Source organism: Folsomia candida, unplaced genomic scaffold (genome assembly GCF_002217175.1).
Source record: "Folsomia candida strain VU population unplaced genomic scaffold, ASM221717v1 Fcan01_Sc002, whole genome shotgun sequence".
In the NCBI taxonomy this organism is placed as follows: Eukaryota; Metazoa; Arthropoda; class Collembola; order Entomobryomorpha; family Isotomidae; genus Folsomia; species Folsomia candida.
In genome coordinates this window covers 7026586-7048708 of record NW_019091194.1, presented here as the reverse complement: position 1 = coordinate 7048708, position 22123 = coordinate 7026586, and the positions used below count along the sequence as shown (strand labels likewise).

General features: G+C 34.7%; 7 protein-coding genes across 9 annotated transcripts; 5 read left to right on the top strand and 2 right to left on the bottom strand.

Annotated features, from left to right (window-relative positions):
• Positions 1–169: 169 nt before the first annotated feature.
• LOC110843977 lies at positions 170–3606 on the bottom strand. Its single transcript, XM_022090052.2, has 7 exons — positions 2752–3606; positions 2546–2657; positions 1725–2456; positions 1533–1638; positions 1137–1448; positions 866–1039; positions 170–789 (listed from the first exon to the last, which is right to left on the bottom strand). Exons 1-7 carry the CDS (start codon positions 3275–3277, stop codon positions 346–348), a joined length of 2406 nt encoding a protein of 801 aa, XP_021945744.1. The 5' UTR covers positions 3278–3606; the 3' UTR covers positions 170–345.
• Positions 3607–5205: 1599 nt separating this feature from the next.
• Positions 5206–7091, top strand: LOC110844061. Of its 2 annotated transcripts, none has more exons than XM_022090174.2 (3): positions 5206–5362; positions 6094–6725; positions 6806–7091. In XM_022090174.2, the coding sequence occupies exons 2-3, from the start codon at positions 6114–6116 to the stop codon at positions 6962–6964; spliced, it is 771 nt and encodes a 256-aa protein (XP_021945866.1). In that variant the 5' UTR covers positions 5206–5362; positions 6094–6113; the 3' UTR covers positions 6965–7091. The 2 variants fall into 2 exon arrangements, with proteins under 2 accessions (XP_021945866.1, XP_035703299.1); XM_035847406.1 differs by lacking the exon at positions 5206–5362 and adding an exon at positions 5788–5915.
• A 261-nt stretch (positions 7092–7352) lies between these two features.
• On the top strand, positions 7353–8975 carry LOC110844322 (cytochrome P450 2D3). 2 transcript variants are annotated; one of them, XM_022090495.2, is made up of 7 exons: positions 7353–7472; positions 7544–7742; positions 7862–7985; positions 8061–8122; positions 8302–8527; positions 8608–8778; positions 8844–8975. In XM_022090495.2, the coding sequence occupies exons 2-6, from the start codon at positions 7625–7627 to the stop codon at positions 8711–8713; spliced, it is 636 nt and encodes a 211-aa protein (XP_021946187.1). In that variant the 5' UTR covers positions 7353–7472; positions 7544–7624; the 3' UTR covers positions 8714–8778; positions 8844–8975. The 2 variants fall into 2 exon arrangements, with proteins under 2 accessions (XP_021946187.1, XP_035703300.1); XM_035847407.1 differs by having other exon boundaries at positions 7397–7742.
• A 704-nt stretch (positions 8976–9679) lies between these two features.
• Positions 9680–10691, top strand: LOC110844379 (ELKS/Rab6-interacting/CAST family member 1). The gene is made up of 4 exons (XM_022090565.2): positions 9680–10157; positions 10242–10361; positions 10436–10522; positions 10585–10691. The coding sequence occupies exons 1-4, from the start codon at positions 9969–9971 to the stop codon at positions 10630–10632; spliced, it is 444 nt and encodes a 147-aa protein (XP_021946257.1). The 5' UTR covers positions 9680–9968; the 3' UTR covers positions 10633–10691.
• LOC110844208 lies at positions 10682–13258 on the bottom strand. Its single transcript, XM_022090358.2, has 6 exons — positions 13018–13258; positions 12452–12802; positions 12102–12337; positions 11875–12037; positions 11628–11736; positions 10682–11531 (listed from the first exon to the last, which is right to left on the bottom strand). Exons 1-6 carry the CDS (start codon positions 13229–13231, stop codon positions 11498–11500), a joined length of 1107 nt encoding a protein of 368 aa, XP_021946050.1. The 5' UTR covers positions 13232–13258; the 3' UTR covers positions 10682–11497.
• A 2374-nt stretch (positions 13259–15632) lies between these two features.
• LOC110843314 (7-dehydrocholesterol reductase) lies at positions 15633–17222 on the top strand. The gene is made up of 4 exons (XM_022089274.2): positions 15633–15919; positions 16001–16681; positions 16766–17000; positions 17093–17222. Exons 1-4 carry the CDS (start codon positions 15665–15667, stop codon positions 17179–17181), a joined length of 1260 nt encoding a protein of 419 aa, XP_021944966.1. The 5' UTR covers positions 15633–15664; the 3' UTR covers positions 17182–17222.
• A 2111-nt stretch (positions 17223–19333) lies between these two features.
• LOC110844669 lies at positions 19334–21249 on the top strand. The gene is made up of 6 exons (XM_022090932.2): positions 19334–19522; positions 19615–19658; positions 19739–19794; positions 19930–20147; positions 20225–20479; positions 20560–21249. Exons 1-6 carry the CDS (start codon positions 19414–19416, stop codon positions 20883–20885), a joined length of 1008 nt encoding a protein of 335 aa, XP_021946624.1. The 5' UTR covers positions 19334–19413; the 3' UTR covers positions 20886–21249.
• The last annotated feature ends 874 nt before the right edge of the window (positions 21250–22123 follow it).

Here is a 22123-nt window from a genome sequence, read left to right as displayed (position 1 = left end):
CCTCTTTAAAATGATGCGAGCATGTTTACGATGATCGGTTTCGTCTCCATTATTGCGTCCGAAGCATGGATGTACTATATGTATACGTAAGAAGTCCGAAGTGACTTCGGCGAAGTCAATGTTTCAAACATTTCATGGGAGTAAACCTTTCTTTCTATTCTATGGAATAAACTTCTTGTGTTTTTTCTCATTTGTCAACTTTATTCATAAATGTTTTGTAAAACGTGATTATTATAACTAAATATGCACATAATTGTACTTTGAACATTTTGTTGGCACAATTTTACATATCACATGAAAATAAAAACTATCTTGCTTAATTTATACATGTGCTTTCTCCAATAGTTAAGAGCATTCGAAGAAGTTGTGGTTGAGCTGAGATTTGAGTTTTCGTCTAGAAAAAGGTGCATTTTCATTTACAATCTTATTGTCCAACTCCATGTCTAAACTCTGCAAACTACTTGATTTGACCACGAGGCGTGGTGGTGAACCTTTAGAAGGCGACACCTTGACTCTACTGGTGGTGACCCGTTTAATTTTGCAATTCTGGACCATAGTTTTGCTAGCGACACTTCCAAACTCGTTATCGTTGCCCTTGTTATCTTTTTTCAACTGTTTGGGAACAATGGGACACCTTGTTCTCTTCTTACAATCAAAGTGCTTCTTCACGTTGTATGGATGTTTAATACAAATGAGAGCTTCGGATGGGGTTAGGAACCAGCGGAGAGATTCTTTGCGAAAATATGGCAATATGTCATCATTGTGAGTTATCTCGTTGTGCTGAGTTATCTTAATTATAGGAAACATGAGATATGTATTTATTTAAATCAAGTCAAATTCTATTTTTCACCAATTATTTACTCACCATTTCAATACTGTCAATTAGATTTTGTGCGTATCTCAAACATTCTTCGTATCGATAATTAACGGTGGCATTTTTACTACCGTTATCATCATGTCCAGAGCAGTTGAGATGAGCTCTGTTGAATGAATGAATGTCGAAAGATTTTATGGTTACGTTTGAAGGGTTTCCCAGCTCCTTAATAATTCAGCAAAATTCACAGAATGTATAAAACGAATAGAATAACAGTGTTGAATATTGAATATATGTATAATTTAATCAAATGTGAACTTACCATTTTACCCGAAAATCTAAATATTCCAGTTTTTCGGTCCATTTCATAAAATGGGAGAAGTTTCCACCCTTGATTTGCACAGAGTTTGATGGCTTGTATGATAAAAGTTACTTCCGTTTGGGTGGTAGCATAAGAAAGGGAAATGGTCGTAAATCCTGGTGTAAGTTGTTGGTCATACTTCTTGGCTAATTTAGCATCAATTCCAAGCAGTTCTTGAGAATGTAAAGAATCCCCCATGCAAGCAGTGCTGGATTGGATTCCAAAAAGGTCAGTAAGTAAGGTAGCAACAAAACCGTGGTGCAAAAAGTATCCCTGCAAATAGGTACAATTCCTTATAAATAATTAATTCTAGTAAGTAATATTTACACAAATGGTTGTTTAGAATTAGATAATTACCGTTTCTACGTGTTTAATCATAAAGGATACCAGAGGCAGGCGTGCAGACTGTGCTATCCCCAGAACCACAAGCTCAGGTATTGTGATCCACGCATCCAAAACTTGTCTGCATACATAAGATTTTGTTACTATTTTAATACAAGTCACGAATTCCCTGGACAGTGAAATGTAAAATTAAATTAATTTACTTACCTTGTGAAATCTGTTTCTTTCGGCTTAATTAGAGTATTAAGATCAGTGGAACAATGCACTTTCAAGACCAATCCTAATCGTATTTCTGCAATACCATTTGTACTTGGCGTCTTACTATTTATTTTCCGTTCTTCTAGTGCTCTGTTAGTTTTATTGAAGAGGAATGAACTTTTTGAAATCAGTACATTTGATGTTTGTGCTCCACCAAGGAACTTGTGTCCAGTGATGAAAATTGCATCCTTTCTGGCCAACTTGTCTAATTCTTCTTGACCAGTTTTTGGATTTACTTGGATTTTCACGTGAGGTCCAGCAGCATAATAATCCCACACCACGTGGGCAGAATATTTATGAAGTAACGTTGTGATTGCAATTTCGTCATTCAAGGCCCCCGTTACATTCGAGCTAATGGAGAAGGAGCCAATAACCAACCTAGATTTGAACACTTTTTTGGATTTGAGTCGTTTTAGGACGCGTTCTAGGTATTGAAAGTCCAAGCTTCCGCTTATATTTCCAGGAATTTTGATGACCTCATGAGAAACCTGCGCCCAAGCGGACAAGTTGGAGAATGACTGAAAGGGTCCGAGAATGACGATAGGCCGCGACGAGTCTTTCTTCAAGTTTAATGCCAGTAAATTGACCAAGGTTTGAATTGGTTCACAATCTCCACAAAATATGACTTCATCTTCGTCTCCACCTCCGCATATTTCAAGAACAATCTGCTTCGTTTCTTCCCTGAAGATATATAGATATTAATTAAAAAGTTTGAAACTCATTCAGTTTCTCATTCGTCATTGTTTTAATAAGTATTTGTCTCACTTTACCTCATTTCAATTAGTTTGGAATTTGTCGTGTTACAAGAATAATGTGGCAGCACATTTTTGGCAATGAATTGTTCAATCCCTCCGACGGGTCTACCTTGGTCGAGATACACGCCTGAAATGTGTATTGCATATAATTAGTGAAAATTATGTACACTAAAATTTGAGAGCAATATAAAAATTTAGTGGCATCAGTCACATTTACATACATTTTCTAGGTCCAAATGGTCCATCTATTTCCTTATTGCTACCAATGATCCCCAGATTGTCAATTTTTCCACCACTATTTACAACGGTTACATTTGGGTGTCCGGAATTATATGAAACGTAACTGTATCCATCCTCATCTTCTTCTTCTGTGAAACTGACACTGCGAAATCGTGCTGATTGTGTGGAAGTAGGAACAACGAGTTCATTTCTCCTAGTTTTGAAAGATGTGGTATGAACACTGCCAAACCAACTCTGATGACCAGAATCACAATCGGAAATGCTGGCATAGTCATAATCGAAATCAGGAACATCTTCTTCTGATGAATCACTGCTACTAGCCCCCTCAACTTTTATACAAATTGGGGCTGATCCATTTTTTGGGGGGATTAATAATAACCCATCACTATGAATCTTTACATTTTTCCTTGAAAGTCTTGGTCTTGGCAAATTTGAAGATTTTCTTAGTTTCATATCTCCATAATTTGAGCCTAAAGTCGAAAACTTGTTAAGGTCAAGTTCAAACATTGTCTTGCAAGTAAGCTAAAGTTCCAAACTTTGTATTTTCCTAATCTCAATTGTTTATTCGTATAATAAAATGTTGGACAATTTATTTTTCAAGGTTTCTTTGTTTATTCTAACACAAAGTAATGCATACAACACGTGCTAAGTAACAAGTTGTAAATGAACTAAACGAGTTTGTGGCATCTTACTTGTGATTTATAAAGAATGGTATGAATCTACTACGAGCAGCAAACAACGTGGTCACAAAAACAACTATTTATTAATACAAATATATTTCGCATCGCTAAAGAAATTGCAACAATATACAGATACGTATGCACGTATACTTATTTGTGCACAATAGTGCAATTAGTCCATCACATATCTTAATACGTATATTATCGCATTCGCAGTACAATTATTTATCGTCTACCAAAGTTCTGCGGAATAGATCTGGGTGGAGACAAAACAACTTTAAGCAAATAACAAATATGCACGCTTAAAAGCATTGCAATGATTTCTGAGTATGCATATCTTCGGCTAAGAAGAAATCATTAAGTAATTGGGCTGCTGAGATTGAATGCAGAAAGAATTGTCTCACCTTGCGAATCCAACCAACCCTTCATAGTTGATCTGTTCATAATGCAGACTGTTAGCATGTGTTGTTTTTGCCATGCATATGTAGTACATAAAGGCGAAGAATGATGGACAAAAAGATGCATATAGTTAACTAAGGATGACCACTGGTCATTCCTAGATAACTGAGCAAGTGGCCTTCAACCTTGCGTCACGAAGTGCAGAAATTTCCCGTCCTTAATTTGTTGTTAATTGAACTTGAGGTGTTGCCTGTTTGTGAGGGTAAATCAGCCAGAAGAACTATCTGAGCATTTAATAGCATTTTGTAGTCTGTTTTACATATTCGTAAAGAATTTTGGGAAATTGATGAATTGCTTACAATTTTCTTATAAGTATAAAACCTGCACACGGATATTCGTAACTGATAAAAGTTTTATCATAAAACTAAAACTATGTATGCGATGCATAAACTATGCATTGCTGATCTAATAGTAATTAATTATTGCGACGCGACAAAACTTCATTGCCCATTTAATTGCGCGATATAATTGCAACAGGGCAACTCCCTTATTCCAGTTTTCGATTAAGACGTGCAATTGACGAACATCAATATCATTGGTTGATAATATAGGCGTAACCTGCATATGCAAAACGTATCTCATGTAATGAAAAGTTCACTGGAATTAATTTAGAAGTCCGATTGAAAACCACTTTGACTACGCATTAGTGTGACACTACTAATTTATTAACGTCAACCTGAATTGTTAAACAACAATAATAATAACTTTGCATACTTGGTAATTTGCACTGATGAATGACACGCTATTTCTACGCCGTATGTATATTTATTCAGAAAGCCAGTCGACCGATTTCAGTTATACTGATAAACCATCAGAGTTTAGAAGATTATGTATGTTCATGCAGACAGTATATTGATTAATATTTAAAATCATGTGACAATGCATTTTTTATGATTGGAAACATAAATGAACTAAATGAAGCATAAAAGTAATGATTTCCTTCCTCGTAATTACAATGGCAACAATGAGTACACGTGATTGTAATCACTTGCTGTCATATTTAATAATGTCAGTTTTATTTGGGCTGGGCCCTTGGATGTACCTGATGAACATGCATGGATAATAATAACGAGATAATTTTATTTGATACTTATTTATTTACTTTCCAGACTGAAACGACACCATCTTTCTGTTGCATTACTAATCATCTTAAGTGCATCTTGCTGGCTATGTTCAATACTTTAATCAATTTAAAATACGTTTGCATTTAAAAATATTTACAAAGGCCGAAATGGGCGAATGGGACTGCTACTATAGCAGTGCTACTGCCTATGAATATGTACTTATGTATGCACAAGTGAGAAAGTGAGATCTATAAAACCCGGCACGCAATAACCGGCGGCTTTCACCTTTTCATCTTTGTTTTGTTGTACATGAACATGATACGTACATTCCTCGATTTATTCAATTTGAAGCATTTTTAGTTTAAAGATTTACAACATTGTATTTTCTGGTAAGTTTGTTTTTGTTTAATTGTGAAATTTTACATTCTTACGTTGCCTATAATTAATTACAGATAATGTTCGTAATTCAACACGTTTTTTAAACTGTCATTTATGTATACGAATCGTATAATACGATACGTAAATATATGTCAAAGTAAAAATGTGAATTTGTTTTTTAAAATAGGTTTTCCGAACAGAGTTGCTTTAAATAATGAACGAATTATTTAAATATTAAATAATAAATAATTTTCGTTCCCAAAATTATTTAATTAATAAATAATAAATAACCACGAAATTTTTTATTTCATTTAAATAATAAATAATAAATAAAACTTTGGGTTATTTAGAATTAAATAATTAAATAAATAAATTATTTAAATAATTATTTAAATTTTAAATAATTATTTAGTATTGAGAAGATGCAGCCATTGGGGAATTTACCGAAACAGAAAAATAATTATCAAATATAATAATGCGATTTGAATCTTATCGTTAAAAAAATTCAATTCAAGCGCGTTTTTGTCAACATTACGACAAATTTTGAGCTGAAAAATTATTTAAGTAAGGCTATTATTTAAATAATAGAAAAACCGTCAATTGGAAATTATTTAAATAATAAATAATAAATAATGATCATCAATTATTTATTTTTAAATAATAAATAATAAATAATTTCCAAGCGTTATTTAAGCATTATTTAAATAAGAACTTATTTAAATAACGCATCTCTGAAACGCAGATTCCTGCACTCCACCCACCATGGATATCAGCACGTCGGTGGATGTTGATGTTCCGGAATTGGAAAATCGCACAAAAGAACAACCTGAGACCTCCTCTGCAGATCAACTTGTTCAAGAAGGGGAAGAATTGATAAAAGAAGCTGATCTCTCTGAAAGAATAATCTCGGAAGATGCTGAAGGAACACAATTTCCAGATGCCACAGAGACTTCCCAGGGACAAGATAATCACGAAGACTTACTCAATGACGATGAGAACATGGAGCAGCTCCCAGAAGAAGAGGCACATCAAGAAGTGGACAAAAATGCAGAATCGATGGAAATTGTACCTCCAGACGAAAATCATGAAGAACAATTAATAATGGAAGAATCATGTCCTGACACAAATGTCGAAATCGAGGAGGAGGAAGAGGAAGAGAATAACCATGCGACAACTTTACAACTTGGCCGAATTAAGAAAATTATGAAAATTTGTCTGATGACAAATGAAGCAGTTGATGAAAATACTACGTTGGTAAAGAAACCTGTCAAAAAGGGGAGAGGATCTAAGAAGGCTGACGCTTCGACTAAAAATCAAGGAACGTCTAGTTTTATGTTGTCCAAAGAAGCTATATTCCTCACAGCAGTGGCTACGGTATATTTCAAATATTCAAAATGTACTCCATGTAGAAATATTAATTTAATTATTGATTTTCTTTCTGTATTATATTCCAGGAATTATTTGTGGCCGCCGTTGCTCAACAGTCGGGTAGAATTACAGCATCCACAAATAAAAAGACGATGACGAACGAGCATTTAAAGCGAGCTTTGAGCGATTCTGAACAGTATGAATTTCTTTCCGGATGTTTCCAACCTTCCATTCTAATCGAATAGGCTCATCGAACAGTCTAATCTCGTGTTAATTTTTACTATAATAATGGTGGCTATTATTTGATACGAATGACTGTCATATCCACCCTTGGATGGTAAATAAAAAATAAGTACTTTGTAAATCTATTGACATGATTTCAGTCAAATAAGTAAATAAATATTTTATTTTACGCATGTATCTCACGATAACATATCTCGCATAATGAGTGGAAAGACATCATGACAGTTTTGTTCATAAACAAATAACCAAATATATTTATGTAAATATATTTGGGGTGTTCGTGCATGCAGGTTTGACGTATAATACTACAGGAAATAATTCACGTGATGCCACCATAGATCTGTGTATGAAAGACCTACATAGGACGCATGCTTACCTCATAATCTTCATCATACATGGAATGGTGAGCATTATTACGTACAGTTATTATTGCTACATAGATGTTATATTAGATATTGTTGGATCATATGTCTGTCTTCACGTAGATTGTTCATCATACATTACAAAAACGTAATTCTAAAGTCATATTATTTTTCAGTGTACAATTCTTTATATTCTATGACAATTCATTTGAGTTTCAGTGACAATCCAAAGTCCACCTTATATCCACTATAAGAGTCACGAGTTACAAATTTGAGAAAGAAGAAGAAAATCCCTGCAAAATGGGCCAGAAATCTTCTTCTGTGGACTTTTTAGAAATGTTTTTCTGGTCAGTAGTGGGTGGACTATTACTTTTCCACTTGTTCAAAAAACTGCTCTTGTTCCAAAGAATGCCACCAGGTAAGTTCATTTTGTTAACACAAATCCATGAATATTGCCAAATACATGCTGAAAATTAAATGCATGAACCTATGCAAATACATAAAAGAATTTGAATATGTATGTACAAATGAACGTAGGTCCTTATGGATTCCCAGTTATTGGTAGACTTATCCACTTATTGAAAACCGATTCTATCGATGAATTTAAAAAGTACAAGAAACAATACGGTGATATTTTTTCTTTTTCTTGTGGAGATCATTAGTAAGTTTTAAATTATTTATTTATGAAATATATTTATCAAAACATATTTGCATATTAAAATGTAGTTTCCTATAGCGTAATTGTCATAAATGGTTACAAAAATATTCAAGAAGTCTCCAAAAGAGAAGATCTTTCAGGTAAATTTGTCATCTTAATGTATGCACAGTTGACAGTATATTGCAATGAATGTGTGTAATTGATACATCACCGAGCCCGGTTGATAATTGTATGTATCTATGTCTGAGCGATAATTTTAATAGCTATATATGTATGTATGTACCCATGGTATGTACATACATTTATACTTGAATTTCAGGCAGGCCAGATTTTCATGTGTGGGACATTAGAAATTTCGGCAAGCGAAACCGAGGAATTTTGTTTTGCCAAACCAAACTTCAAGCCGAAATCGACAACGTTATTGGAAATCGACCCGCACATAGAGATGATAAGCCAAAGTCAGTTAACATATCTTTTTACCATTTAACTTTTTGTGTCCTCCTTAATTCCAATGTCAGTCTACCACAAGGCCTTGAAAGATACAGGTTAGTGGACGATGGTTTTGCTGTACATATATATGTATAATCAAAGAACACAACTAATTGTAAATGGATTTTATGATTAGAGTTGCATGGCCATTTGATTCCAAAGGGGGCTGTCCTCTTTCTCAATATAAACGATGCCCATCACGATCCTCAAGTTTGGGGCGACCCAGAAACTTTCAGGCCTGAAAGATTTTTAGATTCTTCTGGAGCCAAAATTGTTAAGCATGAAGCTCTCATGCCATTTGGCGCAGGTAAGTACACACAAATTTAGATGAAAAAGCAACAAACATTATTCTTAATTCATAATATTGCATAGGGACATGACAATGTTTGGGAGAACCTTTAGCTCGCGACACGCTGTTTATCGTTTTGTCAGGATTGCTGCAACATTTTAATTTCGAAATTGATCCAGCCATGGCAAATAACGTTAATATCAAAGGAACTCCTACCTTCATTTCATCCCCAAACGCATTTAAGGTGATCATATCTGAGAGGGGGTGAATTTTGTACTTCTGTTGCATTCGTAAATAGGCTTGCTTCATTTTGATGTGGAAACAGGATAGGTTACTTGGTAGAGTTATCTAGTTAGATACGTAATAATTCGATTCGCATTTTGAGCTTCATTAAATATTCACCCTACCCGCATTCGATGCATATTTCTAAAATGGTTCAGTTTCAACTTTTCATACTTTAATAATAAACCTAATAAATTAATAAATACATTTTTCAACGGATTTAAATAAATTAGCCTATGTAGGTAGTAAATTAAATATTAACTAGCAAATATATCACTTAATCAAAATTATGATACTCCCAATGTTTTCTAAAAATTTTTGATAAATAAATTTGATGTTAATATACAACATGCATATTTACATGCCGAAGTCATGAAATCATTAACATGAATCATGGTTGACATTGCTGGGATAATCCGCATGATTTATGACTTTTACGTTTGAGGTTCGCAGTAAACCACAATTAAATCGTAAAACTCGAAAGTGATTGTTGTTATTCTTAGCACAGCTTCAATTTGAAATACTTGGTCAATGAGTAATTACATAAGTGCACCATTATTAACCTCGTCACCTTGAATTTGCATTTATATTTGAACATATGCATAATCTTATCTTATCTATTTCATTTCATCCTTTATTAACATTTTAGTACAGATCAGTTTACAAACCCAAACTGGTATGACACAACAAGCTATAGCTTTAACTTATAATAAGTATTGGCAATCCGGAACATGCATGTATTTATCTGCATTCTGCATTTACACAAATTATCGGAACATTAGCCAGACTATCATGGTCTAAAATACGTTAAGTTCACCAAGTATAAATTAGGCCACTTCACGTCTGGCGAGAGAGACGTTTATCATCGTTGGTCATTGAAAAGCAACTAATTAAATTACAAAAGTTGTATCCTCAAAGTAAGTAAAATGCCGGACTCCTCATCGTCTTCCGATTCTGAAGGCGAGACTCCGAAGGACAATAGTGAAGCATTCTTGAAAGAAATCCAAGACCTGAAAAATGCTTTGGACGAAATCACAAAGGAGAGAGACCAAGCTCGTGATGACAATCATAATTTAAAAGAAGAAATTGAAAAACTGAAAGAGCATATTGAAAAGGTATGGTATTCAGCAAATCCATTGAAATTTATATACTAAAATAAAACTCGAAATTTGTCTAAAGCAATTTATTTTCGTATTTAGCTGAAGGAACTCGAGTCCAAATTGGAGTCAAAAGAGAAAGAAACGGACGAAGCCAAAAAGAATTTGGATGAGCTTAAGGACAAGTGTGAAAAATACGACGAGAAGCGTAAAAAGATGAAGGTATGAGATTCCTTTTTGCACATGAATCATTTAAAATTTTTATTTTTTTTTATCTCGTATTTTTGTGTGCAAAGGATTGTTGTCACAAGCAAAAGGATACAATTAATCGTTTCCTGAAGTTCTTAGAAGAGGAAGAACACCGTTTGGAGTCATTTAGAAAGGTACAAATATGAAACAAACACATTATCCATCGAGCATATGCAAAAATTGTATTTTATGTCAGGATGAAGGCGAAAAGCATGGCGATGGGTGTTGCTCGGACTCTGATTAAATTTTATATATTTATTCACAATAATATTTTTAAAAAAATTAAAATCACATGCAAGTACACACTGCTTTAATATTGTTGAATTGGTTTATTTATAGATTTACAATTATCCTTGCAAGTTTATAACTTGCTGTAAAAATAAATTGATGAAATCACGTACTAAATATATGACTACGTATTTATGGTTCTGTATGGATTATATTTTTACATTTCCGACTACATATATTGCTTTTCATAAGGTTCTCACAAGTTAACAATATTTTACCAAAGGGAATAGAGTGCATGATTCTATATTTAGATGAGATACATAATACATTTAATTAAGTATTATTCCAGAACAGTTAGTATAGTATTTCACCACTCTGTTTAACATAGTATTATATATCATAAGTGATACTTATCTTGTAAACACTTGACCCAGCGCTAAATTGAACTCGTCCATCAATTAAATCCGTGAATATATAAATAATCACAAACTTAACAGGCATACATGTTCAAATATCTACACCCAACGGGCAAAGGCATAGGAATTCCCTACGATTTCGAGATAAAAAAGCCTCTCGATTCTAAGCGAGGGTAGCTCGAAAAGATCTCGAATTTACAGTTAAATGTCCAGCGAGACCTAAGGAAATCCTCTCGATTATTCGGAGATATTGGCGACACGATTTCCAGCATTAATCGACGAGATTTCGTATTTGCCTGAATATCGAATTCCTCTCGAATTTTATGCGATTTCATTGGGATTAAAAAAGTAGCATACAAAATACATTGCATTGTTTGTGTCTTAATTTATTTTACAACAAATAACTACCAATACAATTTGTATCAAAAAATTAATAAGTTAATGATATAATTTATAATTTTATCTTCACTCAGGATTGCCAGGTTGAGCAGCTACATTTCTAAATAATAATAAAATAGTCCATACATTATACAACGATTCAATTTGATATATATTCATAGAAATATATATATTAATTTAATGTTTCTGTACTTACCTCCTTTGTCTAACTCGATCATGGGCTTGCTTCAAAACAGTCGGAAGCACTTCATAATACTTAATCAAGGTTGCTTCTCCAGATGTCCGTGGATTTCTCATCAGTGCATCTAATAATTAATTAAGCAATTCACATAATTAGACGCGCTCATAATTAGCTTTAAATGACCCCGCTCGATAAAAAATTCATACGAAAGGGTCTGATTAATGAACTCAAACCATAATACGATATTTTTATTTTCACTTACCAAAAATCGAATTCACAAGAAGAGCATGATCGGCCAGCGACAATTTTCCCCGCTTCCCTTTGTGACTATAGAGTGAACAAAGTTCATCCGTCATTAAAAAGGACATCATCCCTTTAACGGCTTCTAACAAAGTTGCACCCCCGCAATCTTTCAGCTTACGAATCTATAAAATATACAGCAATTAAAACATCTTTAAACAAAAACATATTCATGGTCTAATTACATACCAATGCATTTTTGGCAGCCTCATCATTTTTTAATTGCTCATCCAGTGACGAAAGAGCTGCAGAATCCCGAAGTGGAAATAATCCGAAAGGAAAGGAGAAAGTTTGCTGACTGGAAGCGAGCGGTTGATTATACTGATTATTCTTTAAAATCTGCACAATTTCATCCAGTTGATCTTGTTGGCGATCGAGTACAATAGTTATTCTTTCTATTTTCTTTAGAATTTCAGGGAGTAATCCTAAAAATTATTGTTTTGTTTTTAAATTAATTAATGTTAAAATATTGCATTTGTGAATAAATGATCTGCATTCACAAATAAATATAAAAATAATCCCTTTATTATCTTGTGTACCTTGATCGCCAACGGTTCTATTCATTTCTTCTACCCTTTGCGGGGGAGCCTGGCTCATTGCATTATTCAGGATTATTTCGCCACGCTCCATTCCTCCAAAGTCGTCGCCCTCATTTCCTGCAAAGTGGTCCCCCTCTTGATTCCTTCCCGTATCGACACCAGCAGCCAGCAACTCTTGAATTGTGTAAATAGTTTGAGAAGTTGAAGCCATTTCTTCAATTTGATGTCGCGGAGGGTTTGGTAGCTGAGTAACGGGTCCAACATTCTTCTTCACGACACGGCGTTTGGCGCTGGATAAATCAGATGTTCCCTCTGCAACTTTGGACTCCTGTCTAGCTTCTTGCAAAGTCCCTTAATATTAAAAAAATATATATATATATATGTAAATAAATGTAAAGAATACATAATAAATCATTTGTAGGTTTTTAAACTCGATCTTATTGTTTAAGGAACAACAAATTATTGTTCAAGATCTCACCAAATTAAAGTTATCGTGCAACTGCTAAATTGTGAGTACAATATACTAGTTATTGACTTCATGGAAATTACTTAATTTTTTCACTCACCATATTGTCCAAGAACTCTTCCTTGATATTGTGTCCAGTCTTCCTTGGGCGATTCACAACGTTTGATTGCTTTTTTTAAAACTTTATGTCCATAATTGTTCGGCCATAAAATGGAACCATTAGATATCCATGAAACTGGAATGGCCTCCACAGTCTCTATGTCTTGATTATCTTTACACTCTTTAAATACGACGACGGCGTATTTTTGCTCCATTTTTTATTCGTTGAAATTATGGAGTTGAGGAATAACGATAATTTTATTTTTTCGTTTTAAAGCCACACACTTAAATTGAACATCACTTATGTTAAAAGTATTTATGGGACTAGTAGCACTATCAACTTCAAAAATGTTAACAATCGATGAATTACACGGATACTCAAAGAAATTGTTTTTTGAAGTAAAAACACGTCCAATTACGTTCCCATCAGTTGCATTTTTAACGAAGTGACTAACTTCTACTACTTCACCGGTTTTAAGCAAAATGATATTATCAGGGGATTTATTACTAATTATAGAGTCCCTAAATACTATTTTTTTAAATGCGCAAGAATTATTTTTTTTAGCATTACTAAAAGTCACTGAATTTTTAGTTGCAGTATGCGGAAGCATGCTCACCTCGTTTTTCTGTTGCTCAATGATGCGGCGGTATACTTGTTGGAGGGGAAGATGAGACCCTTTAATTAAATTTTTAATTTTTCCCAAAAAGTTTTCAAATGGAAATGCACTGAAGGAATTTAAGTCCCCATGTTTTCGTACATCATTGGTCAAATGTATTAGGCCGTGTACATTGTATGATAGATTTTCTTTTCCATATAATTTTTTAAATTGTTCCACGAAATAAAGTAATAAATCTTCAGCGTATTTTAAATTCGGTTCGGTTTGATTAGTGATTGATAACAACCTAACAGCAATTGATAGCACCAAAAAATGTCTATAATATTCTTCACTAATTATTCCTTTTAAGACGATCGGTCCCGTGTAGAGAAGAAACAGGCGGAATTCCGTAGCTTTCCATCTGTCAACTTCAGAGAGAGGGCGACTTTTTCTCACAAAATCACTTGTCACACAAGGTCGACACTTTTCAAGACGAAGTGATATTTTGTCAATTGATTTTTTATTTAGTCTGTAGCTTTTTCGTTTTCCATGTACAAAAATTTTTAGAATTTTTTTTGTCACTCCTAAGCATACAAGATGCATGAACTCGTATGGGATGTCTCCAACTAGATCGAGGGGTAAATTTTCAATCACTGTTCTATAATTATGATGAGGGGGTTGTTGATTAGCACGAAATGAATGATTTGTCCTCAATTCACTGTTCGTTTTTAAATATACTACACGATTCTCTTTATATTTTCCTTTAACGATGCATTTTCCACAACCGTAGTATCCAGTGTGACCCTTGATTCCAGTGACAAATGCACGAGCAGGGGCGTCACATACTATGCTTGACAGTTTAAACTCATATTTTACATTATTAATAACTACACCGTTTTCGATTAAAGCTTTTGTTTCTTGAACAAATTTTTGCAGGTAGTTATCTACGTCACTTGGCTTTTCATTCCCAAAGTAAAGTCCAATAATAAACACTTTTTTCGTTTCAATTACACGTCCTAAAATTGGCCAAAACTGTTTAGATGAACTTTTAAATAGTGGGAGTCCATCAATATTTATTTGAATTTTGATTACTTTAGGGTTTGGTCGAAGTAATTTAATTGACTGCTCAATTATACTTTTATAACCAAAGTGAATATATTGTCCCCCACCGCACTCTTCAACCAGTGATGTTGTCGGGGTTGCTAGTAAAGTTCTGCCATCGACAGGTAATTTTGGTAGGCTTGGTTGTTTATTTAAAATTGTCAGTAATCCATTAAATGCCGATCTTGTTATTTTATTATTCACACCCCATTCTCTTAAATCTTGCTCTAAATTATATGGCACTGAAGCAAATTGGTCTGTACTTAAATTTGTAAACTCATTCACCGACTCAATTACACTATTTTCTAAATTGTCTTCGTTAAAATTGATTTCAATTGTGTTCTGATTTTCGGACTGGGGATTTATTTGTGAACTGCTAAAATTAACTATATCAGTTTGAAAATGTGAAATATTATCTGTTACATTGTTATACATAAATTTGGCTACATTAGCGCTGATTTTCCTAAACTGTGACCTTTTACAAAGACGGAACGTTGGAGTTTTACTTACTCGTCCCATTGTCACAATGGTAGTAATAATATATCAGCTGGATCTGGATATATTTAATTAGTCCTTTTTGTATTCGCTAAAAATTCGCTACGACTTCGAGTTACCATCTTAACAATACTTGTAGATTCGCAGGGATATCGAGAGTAATTCTGACACTAATCGTCCATAATATGTTACATGCTGATTTGCAATTCTCGAATTTTTCTCGAAATCGTATCGATTTCGCACAGAGTGTCACGACGTTTTGTTATGTCTGTTAGTAGCTCAAATATCCCATGGAATTCGATAAGGAAATCTTGTGGATTTCTGAGCGATGTAGACCTCGCTTATATTTCGAGATAATCGTGGGGATTTCGATCAGCGAGGATATCTCGACTTGCCCGTTGGGCATGTACACAAACAGTCATAACAGTCTCGCACTATACCTCATATAAATTCAAAATGGATAATTTATTGAATCTTGTCAACTACAAAGTTGGACCGTTTTTACTTATCGTCTTTCTTACCCCTGCTGCTCAATACTTGGTCCTACTGGGTAACCCTTCGACAAGGTTCGGGTTCGACTCCTTAATAGGCAATTCCTTTTCATGGAAGTTCATTGGAGTCTTCATCGTCTGGGCCTTGATCTGGCTGAAAATACCTTCAAAAAAGTTTGCGGGCCCAGCACATGACAAAGGTGGTGTCATTTTCTATCAGGTTTTACAAATCAAAAGTTTCAACATACTTATGCACGTATGTATGAGGTACTTTGTACATGTGTATACTTTGTTTTTATAGGCCAATGGAGAAATATACTATTTCGCAACTGTCACGTCCTTTGTTCTCATAAATTGTTTTAACCCTTCAATCTCCACGCACATTTATGAGAACATGGGACCCATTCTGGCGACCCTCAACCTGATCGCGTTATTAATCTGCTGTCACCTCATGTTCCAAGCAAAGGCGTCTCACCATGCAAACAAGTCCCTTCAAAATAATAGTTCCCACCCGTTAATTTACCAATTCTATCATGGTTTGGAACTGTCACCTCGCATCTTGGGAGTGGACGTCAAGCAATTAACAAATTGTCGGGTTGGAATGATGTTGTGGCAAATTCTCATTTTGGCATTCCTATTTGCAAGGTGGAATCATCAACTTCTTGGATTCTCAAATGCACATTTTGACAACGTCTTTCTCCAGTCTTTCTACATTTACATGTTCTTCCGGTGGGAAACAGGTTACTTTAATACGTTGGACTTTACAATGGACAAAACAGGTTGGATGTTGGTCTGGGGTTGTTTAGTATGGATTCCATCTCTTTATACTTTCTCGTCTTATTTTCTTGTGTTAAATATTCCCAATCTTGGTCTCTTGGTGGAGGGTGGAATGTTTATTTTGGGATTGTCGGCAATCTGGTGTCACTCGGAGGTAGATTGCCAAAAAGAGTCTTTTAAGAATGCCAATGGCAAGAAAATAAAGGTATGGATTTACAAACGCATGCATGTGCACAAGAGTTGGTATTATGCACAATAAGTAAATTATAAAGTTTTGTTGGCTTTGCAGATTTGGGGCCAACCTGCCAAGACATTGGAAATCAATTATACGAATTCTGAAGGAATTGAGAAGAAAAGTCAGCTCCTAATATCGGGTTGGTGGGGGATCGGAAGGAAAATGAATTATTCATTCGATATCGTATCCACCTTACTTTGGTGCTTGTATGCTGGATTCGGAAATGGAGTTTGGCCGTATGCATGCCTGATTTTTGTGACAATTTTATTAATTCACCGGGTTTTCAGAGGTATGAATTAAACAAATTGTTGGATTAAATATTTCTGCTAAACTTAATGAACTATACATGCATAAGAATAATAATTTGCACATTTTTTATAGACGAGGAGAGATGTCGATCCAAGTATGAAGAGGGCTGGAAGAAATACTGTTCGATTGTGGAGTATAGAATGATTCCTCATATCTTTTAAATTCACTCCGATTTTCAATTTTTAAATAGAATTCAATGATTGAAATATGTTCCATATAAGAATGTACATATGTATCAGACAATTTGGGACGGGACTCGCTAATAAGAAAAATCAAACTCCAAATCGTTACGCTGTAGTTCATTATCATAAAAAGTCATACTCTTGCCATGGAATTGTTCCATGCCAAGACTATAAATTTTTTAATTGCATCCAAACAGATCTTCGTACATGAGGATATAATATTAAACAATGTACCTCAGGAAAACATTGCCGGCCATTAAGTGCCATGATGTGGTCGAAAGAGATTGGAATGTATACTTAATTTGCTGAAATAATTTGCGATAATGATTGAAACTGTTCTGGGAATAAATGAATATTCGATCAACTTGCCATCTAACAAGGGAACCTTAAGTACTGTCACCTCTCGATTTCCTTCAAAATGGCCTTAATCGACGGATAATTTAGTGAAACTTAAACTTTGTCATAGAACATGCGGTGCAAAATCGCGTTTTCGCGAGAAATTTGGCGAGAGCTGCACCAAAACGTGCAATTTTTGCAATTCTTCGCTTATGGCTTTCACTCACCACACGTATCGCACTCAATCCTTTCACATGTGGGTGTGGTCAATGGATGCTGGATTGTTTTCTACACACAATGTGCTCGTCATACCCTAACTTATATTACGGAAACATACTTACATATACACCAGATAAGACATTGTGGTTCCATAAAACTCCTTCAGTAAAAAGTGCAATGCGAAACATCCTTAAAGCGGTTTCCTAGTGTCATCGGTTTTTGTATCAAAGTCGGATGAATAAATTTTGAAACAAGCACGATTATTGCAATGATTTCAAAACAGCAAGCATGCGAAATTAATAGCTCTGTATTAAATTTTATACCACCATTGGACGTATAAACATTACACCATAGTCGCTACCACTTATTATTAAAGCTTAACTATTCTGTGTACATTTACAAATTCAGTACTTCAATTTATATTATCACAATGTATTAATTTTCGGGTTCGGACCAGTTTAACTAAATGTTCCACAACGTGAGCCGGGTTAATCTGATTAATAAATAAATTACGTCGTTTGGTACTAACTTAATTTGATTCACATTAATAATAATGCATACCATTTCAAGGTGTAGCCGTTATAGTTTAGAAAGTAAATTAAAATCTCAGGAACTAACCAAAAAGTTTAATAAAAATAAGTTTTGATAGCCCAAATAAACATTTTACACAATAGACTTACATGCCCGTTTTCCTTTAAAAATTTGCGGATAAAATAATTACAGCCTACTTCAAATCACATTTAGCACTGCAATTTATAGATAAATACTCAACAAATACCGATTTGAGGATTACTTCATGTAGTTTAAATTTTTTATTAAGACAAAATACTTTGTTGATTTGCCAATTCTAGCAGAACATGTACTGATTAAAGTATGCGTTTTTCCCAGATTACGCAGCATAGAGCTGCGAGTTGGTGAGACGAGTGCGTGGGCGGACGGAAAGCCATAAGCGAAGCATTGCAAAAATTGCACGTTTTGGTGCAGCTCTCGCCAAATTTCTCGCGAAAACGCGATTTTGCACCGCATGTTCTATGACAAAGTTTAAGTTTCATTAAATTATCTGTCGATTAAGGCTATTCCGAAGGAAATCGAGAGGTGACAGTACTTAAGGTTCCCTTGTAAGACGCGAGAAATTTGTATATACTCATTTCATGGAAATACGAATAAAAAATGGGAAATTTGTTTCTTATGCAATTTCATGCAACATAAAAAAGTTTCAATAACAATCATTAATTATTTTCAAATCAAATAAAGAAAAGCATCCAAAACACACACGGTGAAATAATTTGTGAAGCGTGTACTCACCACTTCCTTTTAATTTAAACTCGCCGTTAAAAGGAGTGATACGTCGAGTCGAGCATTCTTAAAAACCTTATGCAAACTTATGCATTTTGAGACAAAGACCTTCAAACCGCTTGACCAACAAAACCTGAAACTGACTTCCTTCATTCAGCACAAATAATTAATAATTAAATTAGTCGATTGTTCTTCCCCTGATCTAATCTCGAATTGGATTCACTACACGAGGAAACAGAATTGTAGGTTTTTGGTTGAGTACACCCAAGCAAAAGGACGCTATCCACTTCCAGTTGACCAGTGAAGGCTGGTGAAGCTCAATGTAGTTTACGATTTGGCTTTCCACAGTTTTCAGGTAGTATGTGGAAGTTTTTAAAAATATTTTGGACCCTGTGTTTCGTGGGGGGTGAGGTTTACGCTCAAGGGAAGACTTGGACGCTCCCATTCCCATCAGAAGCATACTCGGAAGGTAAGCACAAGCGTATAACAAAACCATGAGCAAAATTATGCACTATTAATAAACAAAACGCATAGAAGTTCAAGCTATTATTTATTTTAAAGGAGAATGCATTTCACCACAAGTAGTAGACATTGATGTGAATTGGGTAACTTAAATACAAATTTCTCATTGAGGTTTTGTAGCTCAATTATGATTTTAAAAATATATTAAAATCCAATCCTGCAGATTATCCAGCAAAAAACATTTTATATTCCCATCGCTTCGCAATTTGCCCTTCACAGGTATGCTGGAAACCATGTACATATGTTAGGTTAAGTATGAAGATGAGCAAAATCGGTCAAATGGTTGACTGGTGGGGGATCATATAGGTGGGGGTGATATTATGGACCAAAATTTCAAAAGTGTGCAATTCACAGGTATGCTGAAACTCTGCTGAGTCGGCCAGCATCAGACCAAGAGTTGAACTCAATGTGTCTCACTGTTGAATCGTCTCAATCGGGGGCTGCCCTTAATTTGACCGTCGTAGGATTCGAGTTTCGCGAATTTCGACAAAGTTGCACCCCTGGCGCAGGACCTGGACGAATTAACTGTTTCGCTACTGGGAGCTCGGCTGGGGTTAATCCTACCAAAACAAGTAAGCAAATGATGTATACAAATATCGTATCATTACGACAAAGGTTTTGCTAAAATCATAAGAACTGTTTTTATCAGGAGCAACGGAAGATTTCGTCGTTGCTTGGGATGCCCGTTCTTATATGATAATCGTTCGTTGTGTCGACGGATTTTTTAGAGACTTTTCCGTTTTCTCAACCCGACCCACCGTCTCGCACGACGTTTACAGCAGCGTGCTCAACGTAACGAGACATTTAGGCTTTGATGAAAGACGAATTCAAACCATGACATATGACAATTGTCTTCGAACTACGGGTGGACTCAGCACGTCGTCCAATTTCAACGATAGAACAGGTATTTAGATAGAACATTGTCCAATTGATAAATCTTGTTTATCAAAATTGTACTAAAATTTGTCCACTCTTTCATTAAAGGTCCATTCACAAATTATGTGCTGGCAGCACCATTTGCAAATGTGAGGACGGCCGTTGTACAGCCGGTGGTCAGGGTCCAACATCAAGCTGGACCACCTCAGTCGGTCCCATTAGTTCAACGCCCTGCACACGGGGTTTCACATGACCATAATCCACAAGGTCATGGTCACGTTTATGAAGAGGTGCACGGAAACCAAGGCCAAGGTTTGGTGCAAGGTCATGTCCAACAGCAGCAGTTCCCATTTGGACCTGGAGGAGGATTTCCTGGAGGACCACCGGGATATTCCCCATTTGACAATGGTTATGGTCCCGGCCAATTCATTTAAATATGTGTTTTGATTAATATTTGCGTAGTTATTTTAGTGTGGTGAATTTACATGGTATTTTTTGCGCAAGCATTGCATATCTACATTTTCTTGTTTATTTTATTTTATTAAATTAATTTACATATATTTAAATATGGTGATGGTTTATTTTTGATTAAATAGAACGTAATATATGTGAGTAATTATATAGTTCCTGGTTTTGGTTAAGTTGTATAATTCAATCAACGTTGGGACAATTAATTAAATAAATCGTCCTCTATTCTGTACTAAATACTGGTATAAATATATGTACGTATATGTTACATCAAACAATTATTCAGTAAATAATTGCGTGAATAAATATGTATCTACGCATGAAATTAGATAGTGGCATGTACTTAAATGAAAAAATCGTGCTGTCATACTCGAATGATTATAAGTACATACATAATTAGTAATTACATTAAAGGCCGAATTGCAAGTATGTAGACTGGATTTGATCACAAGCTATATGCATATGTACTAACAAATATTTACATACGTATGTATTTACTATACATATGTACTAAATAAAGGTCGACAAACTAAACAGTGAGGGTATTCATTATTTCTTCGTATCCGTAGTATCGTAAAATAGTTTACGAAGATAAAACAAGGGGTCAGCTTTCGTAAAAATCGTAAGCGTAGTAACGCGTTTTTCGATGAGAAAATCTTACGACGCTTACAAAATCTCGTAAGCGTCGTAAGTTATTTTACGATACGAAGAATACTAAGGATACGAAGAAATAATGAATACCCTCAGTGTATCAATCACCTTCACCTTGGCATTGCAAGAAAATGTGATACAATTTTTTGTGATTAAGGGAACTACGTAATGCATTTGCCTTGCCCTGCATTAAAATTTTAGGCATGTGCGTAAAATTCATAGTTCATTAAGTTCATTTCTCCGAGATAAGTTGATTATCAAACAAATTTGTCAAAACTTTCTAGTGCGGAATTGTGTACAGCATGCAAATAGTTAGTACAGTACCAAACATTACGATTTAAAGGATACTGCAGATAATAATTATGAAATATGTATGTATTTATCGCATCACGAGTCTGGGCATAATTCAAATTTCGTTTGACCTCATGGCAAAATCCAAGAAATAAGTACATTGAAAAAATGTATAGACACCAAGTAGATCTTCACCAACACCACAATGCAAGAAATTGCACATACTAATCAACTTTTCGCATTTATGCATGTGCGTCAGCAG